At 40.2% G+C, this 18,964-nt stretch overlaps 1 gene segment (V, D, J or C); it reads left to right on the top strand.

Moving 5' to 3' along the window:
* Nucleotides 1-8,255: 8,255 nt before the first annotated feature.
* Nucleotides 8,256-9,040, top strand: LOC101842437. The segment is given in 2 exon segments: nucleotides 8,256-8,415; nucleotides 8,610-9,040. Coding segments are annotated over 2 exon segments (465 nt in total).
* Nucleotides 9,041-18,964: the final 9,924 nt, after the last annotated feature.

Below are 18,964 nucleotides of genomic sequence, written 5' to 3'. Positions count from 1 at the left end.
ACCATTCAGAGAAGCAGAAGTGGGAAGCTGTGCTGCCTCACCAGCATCTTCGGGTAGCTGCATCATCTGAGAGCTATTGTCAGGCACTGTGAGGCATTGAAGGACACTGGGGAGTGGTTAGTATAAGCAGCTAAGCAAGTCTCATGAGTCCCAACTTTTAGTCTTTTCAGCATCAGGAACACAAAAACAATTACAAACTCAATTTCCATAAATACAGACGTTACAATACTTTGTGGTCTGAGCTGTATATTCAGTTGAGATCATGAAGCAAAACAGAAGACAGCACAAATACAAGAAGCTACAATTTGGGATCTATTTTGTAGCCATTAACTTGCTTAAATCCAGGTGGGTCAAGTGTTCAGGAAGGTTTGTTATGTAACTGAGGGATAGTTTGTTTGAGTAGAAGTTAGAGATCATTTACCAAAGAACTTGTGGACTGGGTAAACATGTGCTCCTGATACTTGGTCTTGTAGCATAAGTTTGGATGCCAAAGTCCAATCTCTCTGCAACAGCAATTACATATATCCTTGCATCTGTCCACAGTTTGCTGCTGGATATTGGACTGTGCTTTTCCATCTCTCAGTACTAATGTGAGGGCTCATAAATGTGTATTTCTTTGAGAAAAGATACATAGTCCAGAACTCACCAGCATCAGTTATGTAACTGTCATTTTATTGGAAAGACAATGTAAGTTATTGCTTTGCACTCTGGAAGATTTTAAGCATCAATACATTTGCATATTATAAAAAAGAGTCTTTTTTTCTTTAAATTTTAGGTATGTAGTGACTTTCCTCATTTTTACATTATGATTTAATGAGGATTCTGAATTTGTTCTTTTTTATATTTATTTTACATATCAACCCCAGGTTCCTCTCACTCCCACACTCCTGCTACCCCCACCTCTACCCCACCCTAACTGCATCCATTCTAGAGAGAGGGTAAGGCCTCACATGGGGAATCATAAAAATCTTTCACATCAGTTTAGGCTCTCCCCTCTGTGTCTAGGCTGAACAAGGTATCTTAACATGGGAAATGAGCTCCAAAATTCCAGTTCATGTACTAGAGATAAATATCAGTTCCACTGCTAGTGATTGCATAAACTGTCCAAGCATTCCAGTTGTCACCCACATTGAGAGGTCCCAGTTCAGTGTTATGCAGATTCTCCAGCTGTCAGTCTGGAGCCAATGAGGTCTCAGTTGTTCTGGTCAACTGTTTTTGTTGGTTCCCCCTTGTGTTCTTCTCTTTTTTTACATACATACATACATACATACATACATACATACATTTTATTTTTTATTTTATATTTAAATTTTAATTAGAAGCAAGGTTGCTTCAAATGTCAATCCCAGATCCCTCTCCCTTTCCTCCCCTCCTCCCATGCCCTCCCACCAACCCCCCCCAATAACCACATGTTTCCTAAGGGAGGGAATATTACCCATTTTCTGCTCCTCTTTCTTTCCACAGTTTTGGAAGCCCATTTCCCAGATGTTCTTTGTCTTGTCTGTGTCCTTCAACTATGGGCCCTACTGTATAGTATGTGACTTAGAGTAGAATGAGTCAATATACATATCAATATACATTTAAGCATTTACGTAAAGATACTAGTAGAAATGAGGACTGGAGTACCACCAGAAAAGTACTGTGGAGAACAATGAACATTAAGATCCCATCCCTAGGCTTCTTGGACATTTCTGAAGACAAGAGACCTTGAAGTCTCCACCTTAAAATTGATATCTGAATGAGAACCAAGGAATCGCCTATTAGAGACACTGACTTTCTTGAAACAATAGATTCCTTTGTAATTAATTACTTTTGTATGGCTGATTCTTTTTTTAAAATTTATTTATTTTAATTTAATTTAAATGAGAAATAAGTTTGGTTTACATGTCAATTCCAGCTCTTTCTCCCTGTCCTCTCATGATCCATTCAAACCTCCCTCAATCTCCACTCCACTCTCTAAGGTGGTTGAGGTTCTTCATGGGGGCTCTCCAAAGTTTGTAATATGATCTGGGGCAGAGCTATGGCCCTCACCCATGTGTCCATGCAGAGACACCTTCCCACTGTGTGGAATGGGCTCCCAAAGTCCATCTGGATGACAGGGCTAAATGCTGATATATTGCCTGAGACCCCAAAGATGCTGAGTCCTCCTCACTGACACCTATATTCAGGAAGTCTGGATCAATACTATGCTGACGTCTCAGCTATCAGTCTGGGGTCTATGAGCTCCCCCTTGCTCAGGCCAGCTGTTTCTGTGGGTTTCACCTGCAAAGTCATAACCCCTTTGCTCATCACTACTCCCTCTCTGCAACTGGGTTCCAAGTGTTTAGTTCAGTGTTTAGCTTTGGGTGTCTGCCTCTGCTTTCTTCAGCCACTGGATGAAGGCTCTAGGATGGTATACATAGAAGTCGTCAAGCACATTATATGGAAGGGCACTTAAGGTAGCCTCTCCACTATTGGTTAGATTGCCAGTTGGTGTCATCCTTGTAGGCCTCTGGACATCTCACTAGTACCAAATCACCCTTCAAACCTATAATGGCTCTTCCTTTTATGCTATCTCTCATCCTTTTCTCCTTTATTCTTCCCCCTATTCAACTTTCCTGCTCTCCCATGCCCCCCTCTTCCCTCTTCTTTACCCCCTCTCTTTCTCCCACATTCCTCACTCCTCCCCCATGCTGCCAATCCCTTCAGAAGATTCTGTCCTGTTACCCTTCTCTGGGTTACCATGCATATCTCTCTTAGGGTCCTCCATGTTTCCCAACCTTTCTGGCTGGGGATTGTAGGCTGGAGCTCCACTGTTTCAGGTCTAAAATCCATATATGAGTGGGTACATACCATGCTTTTCTTTTTGTGACTGGGTTACCTCACTCAGGATGGTTTCTTCTAGCGCCATTGATTTGCCTGCAAGTTTCAAGATTTCATTATTTCCCCCACTGAGTAGTACTCCACTGTGTAAATGTACTACATTTTCTCTGTCCACTCTTCAGTTGATAGGCATCTAGTTTGCTTCCAGGTTCAGGTTATTACAATAATTTGCCATGAAGATTGTGGAACAGATATCCTTGTTGTATGAATGTGGATCTTTTGGGTATAGGCCTAAGAGTGTAACTGCTGGGTCTTTTGGTAGACTGATACCCATTTTTCTGAGGTACCTCCATACTGATTTCAAAAGTGGCTGTGTGAGTTGGCACTCCCACCAGCAGTAGACGAGTGTTCCCCTCTCATCACATCCTCTCCAGCATAAATTGTCATTGTTTTTTATTTAGCCATTCTGACAGGAGTGAGATGGTATGTCTGAGTTGTTTTGATCTGCATTTTCCTGATAACTAAGGATGTTGGGCACTTTCTCAAGTGTCTCTCAGCCATTTTAGATTCCTCTATTGAGAATTCTCTATTTAGTTCATTGCCCCACTTTTTAATTGGATCCTTTGGTGTTTTGGATACTTGCTTTTTGAGCTCTTTGTAAATCTTGGAGATCAGCCCTCTGTCAGACATGAGGTTAGTAACTATCTTTTCCCTTTCTGTGGGCTGCCTTTTTGTCTTGTTGACTGTGTCTTTGCGTTACAGAAGCCTCTCAGTTTCAGGTGGTCCCATTTATTAATTATTGATCTCAGTGTCTGTGCTACTGGTGTTATGTTCAGGAAGAGGTCTCCTGTACCAATTCGTTCAAGGGTACCTCTCACTGTTCCTGTTATCCCTGATCTCTCCAAGACCTTCATCATGATGGGTTGTTGGCATTTGTCAAAGGCTTTTTCTGCATCCAGGGAGATATTCATCTGCTTTTTCTTTTTTAGATTGTTTATATGATGGAATACATTGATAGATTTTCTTATGTTGAATCATTCCTGCATTGCTGGAATGAATACTACTTGATCATGGTGTATGAATTTTCTAATGTGTTCTTGGATTTGATTTTCGAGTATTTTTTTTGAGTATTTTTGCATCAATGTTTATGAGGGGGATTGGTCTGTAGTTCCCTATCTTGGTTGTGTATTTGTGTGGTTTGGGTACTAATGTGATTGTAGCTTTGCAAAAAGTGTTTGTCAATGATCCTTCTGATTCTGTTGTGTGGAACAATTTGAAGATTATTGGTATTAGCTCTTCTTTGAATTTCTGGTAGAATTCTGCACGGAAACCATCTAGCCCTGGACTGTTTTTTTACTTAGGAGAATTTTGGTATCTGCTTCTATTTCTTTAGGCATTATTGGTCTAGTTGTTTATCTGTTGTTGATTTAATTTTTAAGTGATATCTATCCAGAAAATTGTACATTTTCTATAAATTTTTCAATTTTGTGGAGTACAGGTTTTCAAAGTATGGCCTGATGATTCTTTGGGTTTACCCAGTGTCTGTTGTTATGTCCACTTTTTCATTTCTGATTTTGTTAATTTGCATGGTCTCTCTCTGCCTTTTGATTAGGATGGATAAAGGTATGTCTATCTTGTTGATTTTCTCAAAGAACCATCTCTTTGTTTCAGTGATTGCATTGTTTTATTTTTTCTACTTTATTGATTTCAACTCCCAATTTGATTATTTACTGGAGTCTCTTCTTTCTGTGTCAGTTTACTTCCTAACCTAGAGCTTTCAGGTGTTCTGTTAATTCTCTCATGTGGCTACTCTCCAGTTTCTTTATATGGGCACTTACTGGTATGAACTTTCCTCTTAGACTGCTTTTAGTGTGTCCCAAAGGTTTGGGTATGTTGGGCCTTCATTTTCATTGAATTCTAGGAAATCTTTGATTTCTTTCTTTTGTCTTTACCCAGAAGTGATGCAATTTAGCATTGTTCAATTTCCATGTGTTTATGGGGTTTCTGCAAATTGTGCTGTTGTTGAATTCTAATTTTAAGCCATGGTCGTCTGATAAGTTACAGGGGGTTATTCCTTTTGTTTGTATCTGTTGATGTTTGCATTATTGCCAAATATGTGGTCGATTTTAGAGAAGATTCCATGTGGTGCTGAGAAGAAGGTATATTCTTTTTTGTTTGTATGGAATATTAATAGATGCCTGATAAGCCCAATTAGGTCATAACTTCTGTTATTTCCTTTGTTTCTTTGTTAAGTATCTGTCTGGTGCTCCTGTTCAGTGGTGAGAGAGGGGTGTTGAAGTCTCCCACTATACGTGTGTGGGGTTTAATGTGTGATTTGAGTTCTATTAGTGTTTCTTTTACAAATGTGGGTGCCTTTGTATTTGGGGCATAGATGTTTAGAATTGAGACTTCATCCTGATGGATTTTTCCTGTGATGAATATGAGATGATCATTTTCATCTCTTTGATTAACTTTGGTTTGATGTCTGATTTGTTAGATACTAGCGTAGTTATACTAGGTTACTTCTTAGGTCCATTTAATTGGAAAATCTTTTCCCAACCCTTAAACCTGAGGTATCATTTGTCTTTGAAGCTGAGGTGTGTTTCTTGTATGCAGCAGAAGGATGGATTCTGTCTTCCAATCTATTCTGTTAGCCTGTGTGTTTTATGGGTGAGTTAAGACCATTAATATTGAGGGATATTAATGACAATTGGTTGCTCAGTTTTGTTTGTTTTGGAATGGTTGTTATTGTTGTAATTGTATGTGGATTTCTACTTCTTTTTTCTTTAGACTGTTGGTAAAGTAGGATTATCTATGGCCTATGTTTTTCTGGTTGTAGTTAACTTTTTTGGGTTGGAGTTTTCCTTCTAGAACTTTCTGTAGAGCTGAATTTGTGGATATTTATTGTGTAAATCTGGTTTTGTCAAGGAAACATCTTGTTTTCTTTATTTATTGTGATTGAGAGTTTCACTGGGTATAGTAATATGGGATGGAGTCTTTGGTCTCTTATTGTTTGTAGAACATCTATCCAGGACCTTCTGCCTTTCAGAGTTTCCATGTAGAAGTTAGATGCAATTCTGATACTTTTGCTTTTATATATTACTTGGCCCTTTCCCTTTGCTCCACTGAGTAATCTTTGTATGTTTTGTGTTTTGATTATTATGTGGCAAAGGGACATTTATTTTTGGTCCTGTCTATTTGGCAGCAAATAAGCTCCCTGTAAATTCATAGGCATGTCCTTCTTTACGTTGGAAAAGTTTTTTTTCTACAATTTTGTTGAATATATTTTCTGTACCTTTGAGTTGTGCTTGTTGCCTTCATCTATACCTGTTATTCTTAAATTTGGCCTTTTCACGGTGTTAAATATTTCTTGGATTTTTTGTGTTAAGTATTTGTTGGATTATAGATTATGTTTGGTCAATGAATCTATTTCCTCTAATTTAGCTTCAGCGCCTGAGATTCTGTCTTCAGTCTCTTGTATTTTGCTGGTTATGCTTACATCTGTAGTTCATGATCATTTACTCAGCTTTTCTATTTCCAGCATTCCCTAAGTTTGTGTTTCCTTTATTGCCTCTATTTCCGGTTTTGGGTCTTGAAGTGTTTGAATTGTTTCCTTCTTCTGTTTGATTGTTTTTTCTTGGCTTTCTTTTAGAGATTTGTTGATTTCTTGCATGTTTTTGTTTTTCTTCTTGTCTTTCTTTAATGGATTTCCTCATATCTTCTTTGAGGGCCTCTGTCGTTTTCATGAGATTGTTTTGAAGGTCATTCTTTTCTCTTTCATCTGTGTTGGAATGTTCAAGGGTTGGTGGTGTAGTCTCTAGACTCTGGTGGTATCATATTGGTTTTTCTGTTGTTAACTTTGTTTTTATATTGCTGTCTTCCCATCCCTTCTTTCAGTGGGAGCTGGTGGGGTCTCTACTTCTCCTGGTGGGTATGGGTCTAAGGTTCTCTTCCGGGTACTTTCAAGCAGGTCCAATCTAGGTGCAGGGTAGGCTCAGGAAGACAGAAGCAGGAGGATGTTGGGAGTTTGGGCCCAGAGCAGAACCCCCATTCACCACAAGCACAGGGCAGGGGATGGAGAGTACCTGAAGACTCACTTTAACATTTTATACCTGAAAAGTATTGTATAAAATTATATACTAATTAAAAATAAAAGGGAAGTGCATTTTGCTAAAATGCAAATTTAATTTTCAATAATATTCTAAGATTAATACTAACATATTAACACATTAATAACTTTAGATATCAAATACTACAAGGAACTTTGGAATCAGTACATTAATGACAAATATTTTTGAGAGATTGTCTGCATGCATAGATTAGACTGGCCTAGAACAAGTCACATACCTCAGGCTGGCCTCAGCCTCAGGATATTCCTATCTCTGTTCTTCTAGTTTTGGGATTACAAATGTGAATCTTGACTCATTGCCATATTTTATTTATCTATTCATTTATTTTTCTGTTTCTTGTACATTATACATAATACTGTGTTTCTAATTTACTTCTTCTACATACTTTCAGAGATAAGTAAACTGAAGTCCAGGCAGGTTCTGTGATTTTCCAGATTGCTATTGGTTTTCATTCATACTCAAACATATTTTTCTTTATATGACAACCATCTCTGATGTTGAGATCTATTGTTCTCTGTAAAACTGTTAGTTGATTAGGGATGTTTGTGCCCCCTCTGGGACGGTCTTTTCCTGCTTAGTATGTCAGCAAGATCATCTTAACGTAGTTTCAATACTGCTAATTTCTATATTACTTTAGAATATGCATTTCTGGATTAAACACTTTTTCACAGTTTTGGTCTACATACATAACTTCTTGAAGAAATCTTGTTTTTCATTCCCTCAATTTAAAGCCTTCTTTCTGTTTCCTGGAGTTGTAATGAGTATGTATACTTGTCAGGTTCTGTTATGTTTACCTTTGCATTAAGATTAAAGTTCCTGTGACCTCAGGTTTAAATTAATGCCCCCAGAGTCCCCAAATAGTGAATATGGGTTTTTCCTTGCATCTGTATTCCATGTTTGGCCCAGAATCTGCAGCCCAATTATCTGAGGCACTGTTCATTTTCCTTAGTATTAAGAGTGGGTTTGGAGATGGGAGATAATGAGAAAAATTTTCATGAATTCTCTCATTTTTTGGCATTCCTCTTTTCTTCTGTACATCCTACCTTTTTGTTGCACTTTTTAAAAACTCTACATTACCTAATTTGTTGTAGTAATTTGGTTGAACATGTTTCTCTAGCACTGTCATTGTTTCTGCAAAGGTCACCTGATTTAAATATGTCTTGTATGTTAACCAAAGGTTATATTAGAGAATCTAGTAGATATCTGTTGCCTAGTTGGAAGACAACATCCTCCAGTGATACCTCATGCTTTCTGTGATGGTACATTTGCCTGATGATTAACACCAGCCACTCTCACACTTACTGCCCAGGCACCACCTTTTGTATTTGCTGACTGCTTTGCATGTGCCCCTCCAACCAAGCCCAGCCTCTTGCAGTTTATAAGTCGGGCCTGGATAGTGAGACCTGAGCATCATCAGACAGACAGGGGAGCAATATGGAGTCACACACCCAGGTCCTCATGTCTCTTCTGCTCTGGATATCTGGTGAGAAAAGTATTAGAATGTTTTTCAGAGTCACTTCTTTGTATATAAGAAATATACAATGTGTTCCAGGGTGTAATATTTTTTATGCCTTAGTACTTTGACAACATGGCACTACAAGGACATTAAATGACAAATTTATATGTATTAAATTCTTTTTTAAAATTATACATGATTATTGGTTTTCCTGACTGCAGGTGCCTGTGCAGATATCGTGATGACCCAGTCTCCATCCTCTTTGGCTGTGTCACCAGGAGAGAAGGTCACCATCAGCTGCAAGTCCAGTCAGAGTCTTTTATCCAGTGGAAATCAGAAGAACTACTTGGCCTGGTACCAGCAGAAAGCAGGGCAGTCTCCTAAACTGCTGATCTACTGGGCATCCACTCGGCACACTGGGGTCCCTGATCGCTTCATAGGCAGTGGGTCTGGGACAGATTTCACTCTCAGCATCAGCAGTGTCCAGGCTGAAGACATGGGAGATTACTTCTGTCAGCAATATTATAGTAATCCTCCCACAGTGCTTCAGCCACTATCAAAAACCTCCCCTGAGAGTCTCAGCGGTTACTTGTACCACACACAGCCCTGGGCCTGCACACTTCCTTCTTCTGCCTGAGAGTATGGACTCTCATGAAACACTCATGAAAATGTTTGCAGAGCCCAGATAAAATAATGGGTTCAATGTCTCTTATGTCTTTTGTTATGAAACACTTTTATACAAAAGTGCAAAAAGAACTCAGTATTATCCTTCTAATCCTTCTGTAACACATTACGGCAAACCATTGCTTGAATATGAGGAATTTATCTTTCTATAGTTCTGGACTCTGGTGTCTCACAGAAGCCACTGTGGTATAAAGTGATGTTGATGGCCAATTGTATTTCCATTTGGAAGCTCTAGGAAAATGTGTTTCCTGCTTTTTCTAGACCCTGGGTTGTTTTCTTAATTACCGGTGACCATTTTCTCAGATTTTTCTTTTACTTTTCATTATTTTTTCAATTTTTATTACACTTTAGATAGTTACACCTCCATCTTTGTGTAACTGTTTGCATCTTTCTAAGAACACATGTGATGCTTCATGTTTTAGGAGTTTGGGGTATTTTAAGTTGTTTGTCAGGGCCAAGAGAAATGGCTCTGTTCCATCTTGACATACAGTCAGAGAGTGTGAGCCTATTGTTGATCCTTCAAGGTTGAACCACAGAATGGTTATTTTGTGTCTTGCCTTAACATCAGGATATCTGGACTAACTTGTAGCTAATGAATCTCTCACCTTGAAAACATGATATTTGGTTTAGGGTGTGGTTACTTGATACTTTGGGTATTGAAAAGGTATATACACTTACTTGTTTCTTGTATCTTGGTAATGGAGTCTTTTGCTTTCCCCTATTGTTTGAGGTTTATAAGAGCTTGAGTCATAATCTTGGGACTGATCCTGATATTTATTGTGTGCCGTCCTGACTGTATCTCTTGTCTCTTGCAAATTTCTTCCCACAATCCACATGCCTCCTTCCAAGAAGGGACCAAACTAACCAGCAGGGATGGACAGATGGCCCCTCAGTGTGTACCCACACAGATGCCCCTGCAAAGCAGGGTTCCTGCAGCTGGCACCCCAGATGCTGGGGCTTGGACATAGAGAGTGAAGTGATGGACACCGGTATTTGAGAAAAGATGAAATGTGAGTGCTTAGAGATATATGAACTGTGGTCAGAAAACTCTGAAATAAAAATTGCATGTAACTGAAGAAACGGGAAAAATAATAGTCAGGGTTTCTCTGTGTTGCTTTTGAGGCTGTTCTGGAACTCACTCTGTAGACCAGGCTGGCCTTCAACTCACAGAGATCTGCTTACCTTTGCCTCCCCGGTGTTGTTATTAAAGGCATGCGCCACCAATGCCTAGTGTATTTGGGTATGTTTTGAGTCCATAGGATCTTGTGTAACGCTGTGGCAAGTACAGAAATTTTCAGAATTTTTTGATTTTGTAAATCTTTCTTCCCCAAACTGGAGCCATCTCTGGGCTGTACTGGGAATCAGGAAATTGAAGTTGTGGTCTCCCCCTGACCCTCTCACTATGCCTGCCCAGCTGTTGCTCAAACCTGGACCTTGTGCCTGCCCTAAGTACTTGGGTGGCACCTTACCTGCTGCTCTGGCTGTGTCTGGCCCATGCTACCACCATAACTCAGAGCCAGGAGCAGAGGAGACTGGAAAGTTTGGTGGGTTGCCCCTCCCATGACTGCTATTTGAATCCATTCAGTGCGGAGTGTCAGGAGGCAGCATGGCCCTTGATCCCAGGGCATCTGTATGGGTGGTTCAATATCCTTTAGCAGAGGAGAGGGTGCAGGGTGCCCAACAGTTAGTATAGGGACAGCTGGGTAATGTTCATATCATGGCTTCTAGTTCCCCCTGGAATTCTTGTTTTTTCATGGTTGGGGAGAGGTCTGGAGAATGGAGATTAATGCAGGATTTGGCAGAGGTAATGAGACCATTAGCTGCCATTCCACTCAGCCCTGCCCAGCCAGGTATCTGTGAAAATGATAATGCTGCCTCTCATCTAATGGGAGCTTTACAAGCTGAATTAGAAAAGATAGCTTACAAATTTTTAATGATTTTTCAAAAATTATTGGGAGATATTCAGTCGCTACCACCCTATTAAAAATTGTGTACTGGGAATCTTGAGTCCCTTAGTGAAATTCTTAAGGGCAATTGTGTTGCTAGTTCCACTAGACAATTCACAGAACCTGTAAACAAGTGATAGTTCAAATGGAGAATACAATTAAAGTGCTCATGAAGATTTGAAAACCCAACTTCAAAAAAAAATAAGGAGGAATTATACCCTCAGTCTGTGTTGTAAAGGACCCAATCATGTTTAATGTGGATCAAGGGCAGGTTTTTGGTTTTTTCCCACAGGAAAAAAATGAAGCTTGGTGCAGTGTGTAGAGCAGACGGATGCCAGACCTGATGACATCATTACTGCTGAGGCCTTCCCAGATGAGTTCTAGTGTGATCTGATGAACCGATATTCCTGATCCTCTGATGTCATCATTCTGCAGTCCTATAAAAGGAAGGAGATGTTTATGATGACAGCTAATTATTCATGCTTCCTTTTTTCTTTAACTTTTTATACATGCTACACTCAGGTTCCTTTCTGTCCTCTCCTCCCCTGCCCTCCCCATTCCTCCCAACCCCCATCCCACCCCATCTCCCTTCAGCTCCCCAGGGAGGGTAAGGCCTTCCATGAGGGATTTTCAGAGTCTGATATATAATCCCAGGCAGGGCCTAGGTCCTTCTGCATGTGTACAGGCTAAGAGAGCATCCCTCCATATAGAATGGGATTCCAGAGTCCATATTTATGCCAGGAATAAATAGTGATTTACTCTCTAAGGTCCCATAAATTGTGAGGCCTATTCTCTGACACCCAGTTTGGTTTTTTTGTGTGTCTGGATCAGTCCCAGCCTAGTCTCTCATTCATCATTCTGGGGTCCATGAGTTCCCCCTTGTGTAGATCAACTGCCTCTCTGGGTTTCATCAGTGTGGTCTTGATTCCTTTGCTCATCACTCCTCTTTGCAACTGGGTTCCAGGAGTTCAGTTTGATTTTTAGCTGTGGGTGTTTGCCTCTGCTTCTGTCAGCCACTCGATGAGGTTTCTAGGATGGCATATAAAATAGTTGTCAATCTCATTATCAGGGGAGGGCATTTAAGGTAGCCTTAATGTCTGTTGGTGTCATTTTGTAGATGTGTGAAGATCTCACTAGTGCCAGATCTCTCCTCCAACTTATAATGGCTCCTCTATTATGGAATTTCTCATCCTTCTCTCCTCTACTCTTGCCCTGGCTCAACCTTCCTGCTCTCCCATGTCCTCCTTTCTCCTCTTCTCCCCATATCTTTCTCCCAAATTACTCTCCCCTACCCTCCTCCCTCCTCCTAATCCAATTAGGAATTCTCCTCCCATAACACCTTCTCCAGGTTACCATCTATATCTCCCTTAGGGTCCTCCCTGCTTCCCAGACTCTCTGGTGGTGGGACTGAAGGCTGGCAATCCACTGCTCCATGTCTAAAATCCATATATGAGTGAGTATATACCATGATTTTCTTTTTGTGACTGGGTTACCTCATTCAGGATGGTTTCTTTGAGTGCCATTTGTTTTCCTGCAAGTTTCAAGCTTCCAGATTCTGACTATTGCAAATAATGCTGCCACACACTTATTGTATGAGTGTACATCTTTTGGCTTTATGCCTAAGAGTGGAATTGCTGGATATTGTGGTAGGCTAATTTCCATTTTCCTGAGGTATCTCCATACTGATTTCCGCAATGGCTACACAAGTTGGCATCCCACCAGCAGTGGATGAATCTTCCCCTTTCTCCATATCCTCTCCAGCATAAATTGTTATCAGTAGTTTTGAATTTAGCCATTCTGACAGGAGTTTGATGGAATCTCAGTTGATTTCATTTTCATTTCCCTGATTGCTATGGATGTTGAGCACCTTCTCAAGTGTCTCTCAACCATTTTAGACTAATTTATTTAGAATTTTTATTTAGTTCTGTACCCCCCTTTTAATTGGATCCTTTGGTGTTTTGGAGACCTTCTTGTGTTCTTTGTAAATTTTGGAGATCAGCTCTCTGTCTGATGTGGGGTTGATGAATATGTTTTCCCATTCTGTGAACTGCATTTTTGTCTTGTTGACTCTGTCCATTTGGTCTTAAGTTTTGTGCATGGCGATAGACATGGATCTATCCACATTCTTCTACATGCCAGCATCCAGTTATGCCTGCACCATTTGTTAAAGATGCTTTGTTTTTTCCATTGTATATTTTTAGCTTCTTTGTTGAAGATCACCTGTTCATACATGTGTGGGTTAATATCAGGGTGTTCAATTCAATTCCATTGGTCTACCTGTCTATTTTTGTGCCAATACTAAACTGTTTTCAGGACTATAGCTCTATAATAGAGCTTGAGGTCGCGCATGGTGATGTGTCTAGATATTGCTTTGTTGAGTAAGGTTGTTTTGGCTATCCTGGGTCTTTTGTTTTTCCATACAAAATTGATTATTGTTCTTTCAAGGTCTGTGAAGAATTTTGCTGGTATTTTAATGGGGATTGCATTGAATCTGTAGATTGCTTTTGGCAGGATTTCCATTTTTACTATATTGATCCTACCTATCCAAGAGCATGGGAAATCTTTCCATTTTCTGAGGGCTTCTTTAATTTCTTTCTTTAAAAATTCAAAGTTCTTGTGATACAGGTCTTTCACTTGTTTGGTTAGCATTATCCCCAAGTTATTTTATATTGTTTGTGGCAATTGTAAAGGGTGATGTTTCTCCGATTTCTTTCTCAGCCCTTTTATCATCTGCATATAGTAGGGCTACTGATTTTCTTGAGTTTGATATTGTAGCCTGCCACTTTGCTGAAGGTGTTAATTACCTGTAAGAGTTCGCTGGTAGAGTTATTTGGGTCATTTATGTAAACTATCATATCATCTGCAAATAGTGAAAGTTTGACAGCTTCCTTTCCAATTTGTATCCCCTTGATCTCCTTTTGTTGTCATATGGCTCTGGCTAGAACTTCAAGTACAATATTGAAAACGTATGGAGAGAGTGGACAGCCTTGTTTTGTTCCTCATTTTAGTGGAATTGCATTAAGTTTCTGTCCATTTAGTTTGATGTTGGTTTGCTGTGTATAGCTTTTATTATGTTTAGATATGTTCCTGTTATCCCAGATCTCTCCAAGACCTTTATCATGAAGGGGTGTTAGATTTAATCAAAGGCTTTTTCTGCATCTAGTGAGATGATCATGTGATTATTGTTTTTCAGCTTGTTTATATGGTGGATTACATTGATGAACCATCCCTGCATCCCTGGGATGAAACCTACTTGATCCTGGTGAATGATTGTTTTGATCTGTTCTTGGATGCAATTTGTCAGTACTTTATAGATTGTTTTGCATCAATGTTCATGACAGAGATTGGTCTGACATTCTCTTTCTTTGTTGTGTCTTTGTGTGGCCTGGGGATCAAGGTAATTAAAGCTTCGTAGAAAGAGTTTGGCAGAGACCCTTCTGCTTCTATTTCATGGAATTCTTTCAGAAGAATTGTTATAAGCTGCTCTTTGAATTTCTGGTAGAATTCTGCAGTGACACCATCTGGACATGGGCTTTTTTTGGTTGGGAGACTTTTGATGATAGCTTCTATTTCCATAGGGGTTATAAATCTATTTAAATTGCTTATCTGTTCTTGAATTAATGTTGGCAAGTGATAGCTATCCAGGAAGTCATCCATTTCCTTTAAAATTTAGAACTTTGTGGAGTACAAATTTTCAAAGTATGACTCGATGATTCTCTGAAAACAATACAAATAATCAATGCAATGAAGAGTTGGTTCTTTGAGAAAATCAACAAGATAGACAAAACTTTACCGAAACTTACCAAACAGCAGAGCATGTACATGCACATTAACAAAATCAGAAATGAAAAGGGGATATAACAACGGACTCTGAGGAAATTCAGATTTGTATTTATTCAGGAAAATACCTAGTGCAGAATCATATGGAATTTCCATGAGTTTTGACGGCCTTCCATACTTTAGTCAACATTTTCTGTACCAGCCCAGTCTTAATCTCTTTGATCATCAGTCCTCCCTCTCTGTTACTGGCTTTCTTGAGTTCAGCTCAGTACTTAACCAAGGGAGTCTGCCTCTTCTTCGATCAGCCACTAAATGAAGTTTCTGTTTCCCAGACTCTCTGGCCATAGGATTGTAGGCTGGCACTCCCCAGATCTATGTCTAAAATCCATATATGAGAGAGTACATGCCATGTTTCTCTTTTTGTGACTGGGTTACCTCACTCAGGATGGTTTCTTCTAGTGTCATCCATTTGCCTGCGAATCTCATGATTCCATTATTTTTTTCTGCTGAATAGTACACTGTCTTAATGAGAAGAATTTATAAGAAACAAAAGATCATCTAGTAGTCACTAACCATGTTTAGAAGTGCAAAGATTATTATTATATTGCAAGCTAAGCAATAGTGGAGAGACCACCTCGAATGCCCATTCCTGATAATGAACTTGATGTCTATAACCATCCGGGAGCCTTCATCCTGTGACTGATGGAAGCAGAGGCAAACACACAATTAATCACTGAACTGAACCCAAGGAACCCAGTGACAGAGAGAGAGGAGTGATGAGCAAATTGGCAAAGAATGGGCTGGCAAAACCAGCAGAGACAGCTGATCTGAACAGGGGAGAGCTCTTGGACCCCAGACCGACAGTGGGGAGGCCAGCATGGGACTGATCTGGACCCCCCAAATGTGAGTGTCAGCGAGAAGGCCTGGGCAACCTATGGGGCCCTGAGCTGTGCATCAGTGTCTATCCCTGGAATACAAACAGTCATCATGTGCCTATAGCACAAAGAGGGATGCTCTCTCAGCCTGGACTTAGGGGAGTGCCTGGACCCTACCCAGAGTGAAGTGACAGACTCTAGATATCCCCTATGTGGAAGGATTTGGCAATAGGGTGGGAGGTTGGGGGGGGAAGGGGAGTGTGGGAGGAGGGGAGGGAGAGGGAACTGGGATTGACATGTAAAACATGCTATTTAAAATTAAAATAAAAATGATAATAAAAAAGTTTCATTACCTTTAATCATAAGTACTTATTTAGAAGTTATTTGAACAATGTTTATTCTTTTGCTCTGTATATCCTCACTGAGGGTGGCAGAGCTGAGAGAACCATTAAAATTTTCCTGTGAAGCTGTGTTTCCCATGGATTACCGAATTCAACTGTAATTCATTGATCTGCATTGGCTCTATTTTGTGATTTTAATCGCAGGTGGCAGATGTGACATCCAAATGACACAAACTCCATCCTCTATTTCTGCATCTTTGGGAGAAGAATCAGCATCATTTGCAAGGCCAGTCAGGGCATTAGCAATTATTTTAACTGGTACCAGCAGAAACCTTGGAAAACTCCTAATCTCCTTATCTATGGTGCAAACAGCTTAGAAGATGGGGAGTCCCATCAAGGTTCAGTGGCAGTGGGCCTGGGTCACAGTATTCTCTCACAGTCAGCAGCCTGGAGGCTGAAGATCCTGGCACTTATTTCTGTCAGCAAGGTTATGATGATCCTCCCACAGTGAAACAGGCCATGTTATAAACCATCTAGAGAAGCAGAAGTGTGAGGCTATGCTGCCTCACCTGCTTCTTCTGGTATCTGCATCAGATGAGTTATTGTCTGGCACTGTGAGGCATGAAAGACACTGGGGGTGGGTGGTTAGGATAAGCAGCCAAGCAAGTCTCAAGAGTCCCAACTTTTAGTCTTTTCAGCATCAGCAATAAAACAATTACAATCTGAAATTCAGTAAATCATAGGTACAGTACTTCATGGTCTGAGCTGTATATTCAGTTGAGATCATGAAACAAAAGAAAAGACAGCACAGATGCAAGCAGCTAGGATTTGGGATCTATTCTGTAGCCATTAACTTGCTTAAATCCAGAAGGGTCAGGTGTTCAGGAAGGTTGGCAATGTAACTGAGGGATAGTCTGGTTGAGCCGAAGTTAGAATTCATTTACCAGAGAACTTGTGGACTTGGTAAACATGTGCTCCTGATACTTGGTCTTGTAGCATAAGTTTGGATGCTAAGGCTGTCTGCAACAGCATGATGGTGATATTGTAGCCCTTACATTTATCCTTGCATCTGCCTACAGTTTGCTGCTGGATATTGGACTGTGCTTTTTCTAACTCGCAGATATAATGTGAGGACTCATAAATGTGTATTTCTTTTAGAAAAGATACATAGTCCAGAACTCACCAGCACCAGTTATATAACTGTCATTTAATTGCAAAGACAAAGTGAGTTATTGCTCTGCCTTCTGGAAGATTTTAAGCATCAATACATTTGCATATTATGAAAAAGAGTCTTTTTTTTCTTTAAATTTCTAGGTATGTCATGACATTCCTCCTTTTTACATTATGACTTAGAGGATTCTGAATTTGTTCTTTTTTATATTTATTTTACATATCAATCCCAGGTTCCTCCCACTCCCACCCTCCTGCTCACCCCACCTCCTCCCCACCCTAGCTCCATCCATTCTTGAGAGAGGATAAGGCCTCACATGGCGAATCATAAAAATCTGTCACATGAGTTTAGGCCCTCCTCTTTGTGTCTATGCTGAGCAAGGTATTCCCACTTTGGGAAATGGGCTCCAATAATCCAGTTCATATATTAGAGATAAATACCATTTCCACTGCTAGTGATTGCATAAACTTCCCAAACACCCCAATTGTCACTCACATTGAAAGGGCCAAGTTCAGTGCTATGAAGGTTCTCCAGCTGTTAGTCTGGAGCCAGTGAGCTCCCAGTTGTTGAGGTCAACTGTTTTGTCAGTTTCCTCCTATTTTCTGCTCCTCTTTATTACCACAGTTTTGGAAGCCCATTTCCCAGATATATTTTTGTCTTGTCTATGTCCTTCATCTATGGGCCCTACTGTATAGTATGAGAGTAAGAGTATAATGATTCAATATACATATCTAAGTATCTACATAATGATGCTAGTAGAAATGAGGACTGGAGTACTACAAGAAAAGTATTAAAGAACATTAAGATCCCATCCCTAGGCTTTTTGGACATACCTGAAGACAAGAGACCTTGAAGTCTCCACCTTAAAATAGATATCTGAATGAGAACTAAGGAATCTCCTATTAGAGATAGTAACTGTCTTGAAACAATAGATTCCTTTATAATTAATTACTTTTGTATGGCTGATTATTTTTAAATTCATTTATCTTAATTTAATTTAAATTAGAAACAAGTTGGTTTTATATGTCAATCCCAGTTCCTTCTCCCTCCCCTCCTCTCCGGCCTCCTTCAACATTCCCCCAATCCCCACTCCACTCTCCAAGGAGGGTGAGGCCCTTCATAAGGAATCTGCAAAGTCTGTCATATGATCTGGGGCAGAGCCTAGTCCCTCCCCCATGTGTCCAGGCAGAGACAGCATCCCACCACATGGAGTGGGCTCCCAAAGTCCATTTGGATGACCAGGCTAAATGCTGATATATTTCCTGAGGCCCCAAAGATGCTGAGGCCTCCTCACTGACACCCATGTTCAGGCAGTCTGGATCAGTCTCATGCTAACCTCTCAGCTATCAGTCTGGGGTCTATGAGATCCCCCTTGCTCAGGTCAGCTGTTTCTGTGGTTCTGTGGGTTCCACCCACCAAGTCATAACCTCTTTTCTCATCACTCCTCCCTCTCAGCAACTGGGATCTAGAAGTTCAGTTCAGTGTTTAGCTGTGGGTGTTTGCCTCTGCTTGCTTCAGCAACTGTATGAAGGCTCTAAGATGGAATACATAGAAGTCATCAATCACATTATATAGAAAGGCATTTAAGGTAGCACCTCCACTATTGGTTAGATTGCCAATTGATGTCATTCTTGTAGGCCTCTGGACATCTCTCTAGTACCAAATCTCCCATCAAACCTATAATGGCTCCTTCTATAATGTTATCTCTCATCCTTTTCTCCTTTATTCTTCCCTCTATTCAACTTTCCTGCTCCCCCATGCCCCTTCTGCCCTTTTCTT

Source organism: Mesocricetus auratus, unplaced genomic scaffold, assembly GCF_017639785.1.
Source record: "Mesocricetus auratus isolate SY011 unplaced genomic scaffold, BCM_Maur_2.0 Super-Scaffold_100676, whole genome shotgun sequence".
In the NCBI taxonomy this organism is placed as follows: Eukaryota; Metazoa; Chordata; class Mammalia; order Rodentia; family Cricetidae; genus Mesocricetus; species Mesocricetus auratus.
This window is presented reverse-complemented; position numbering and strand designations above follow the sequence as displayed.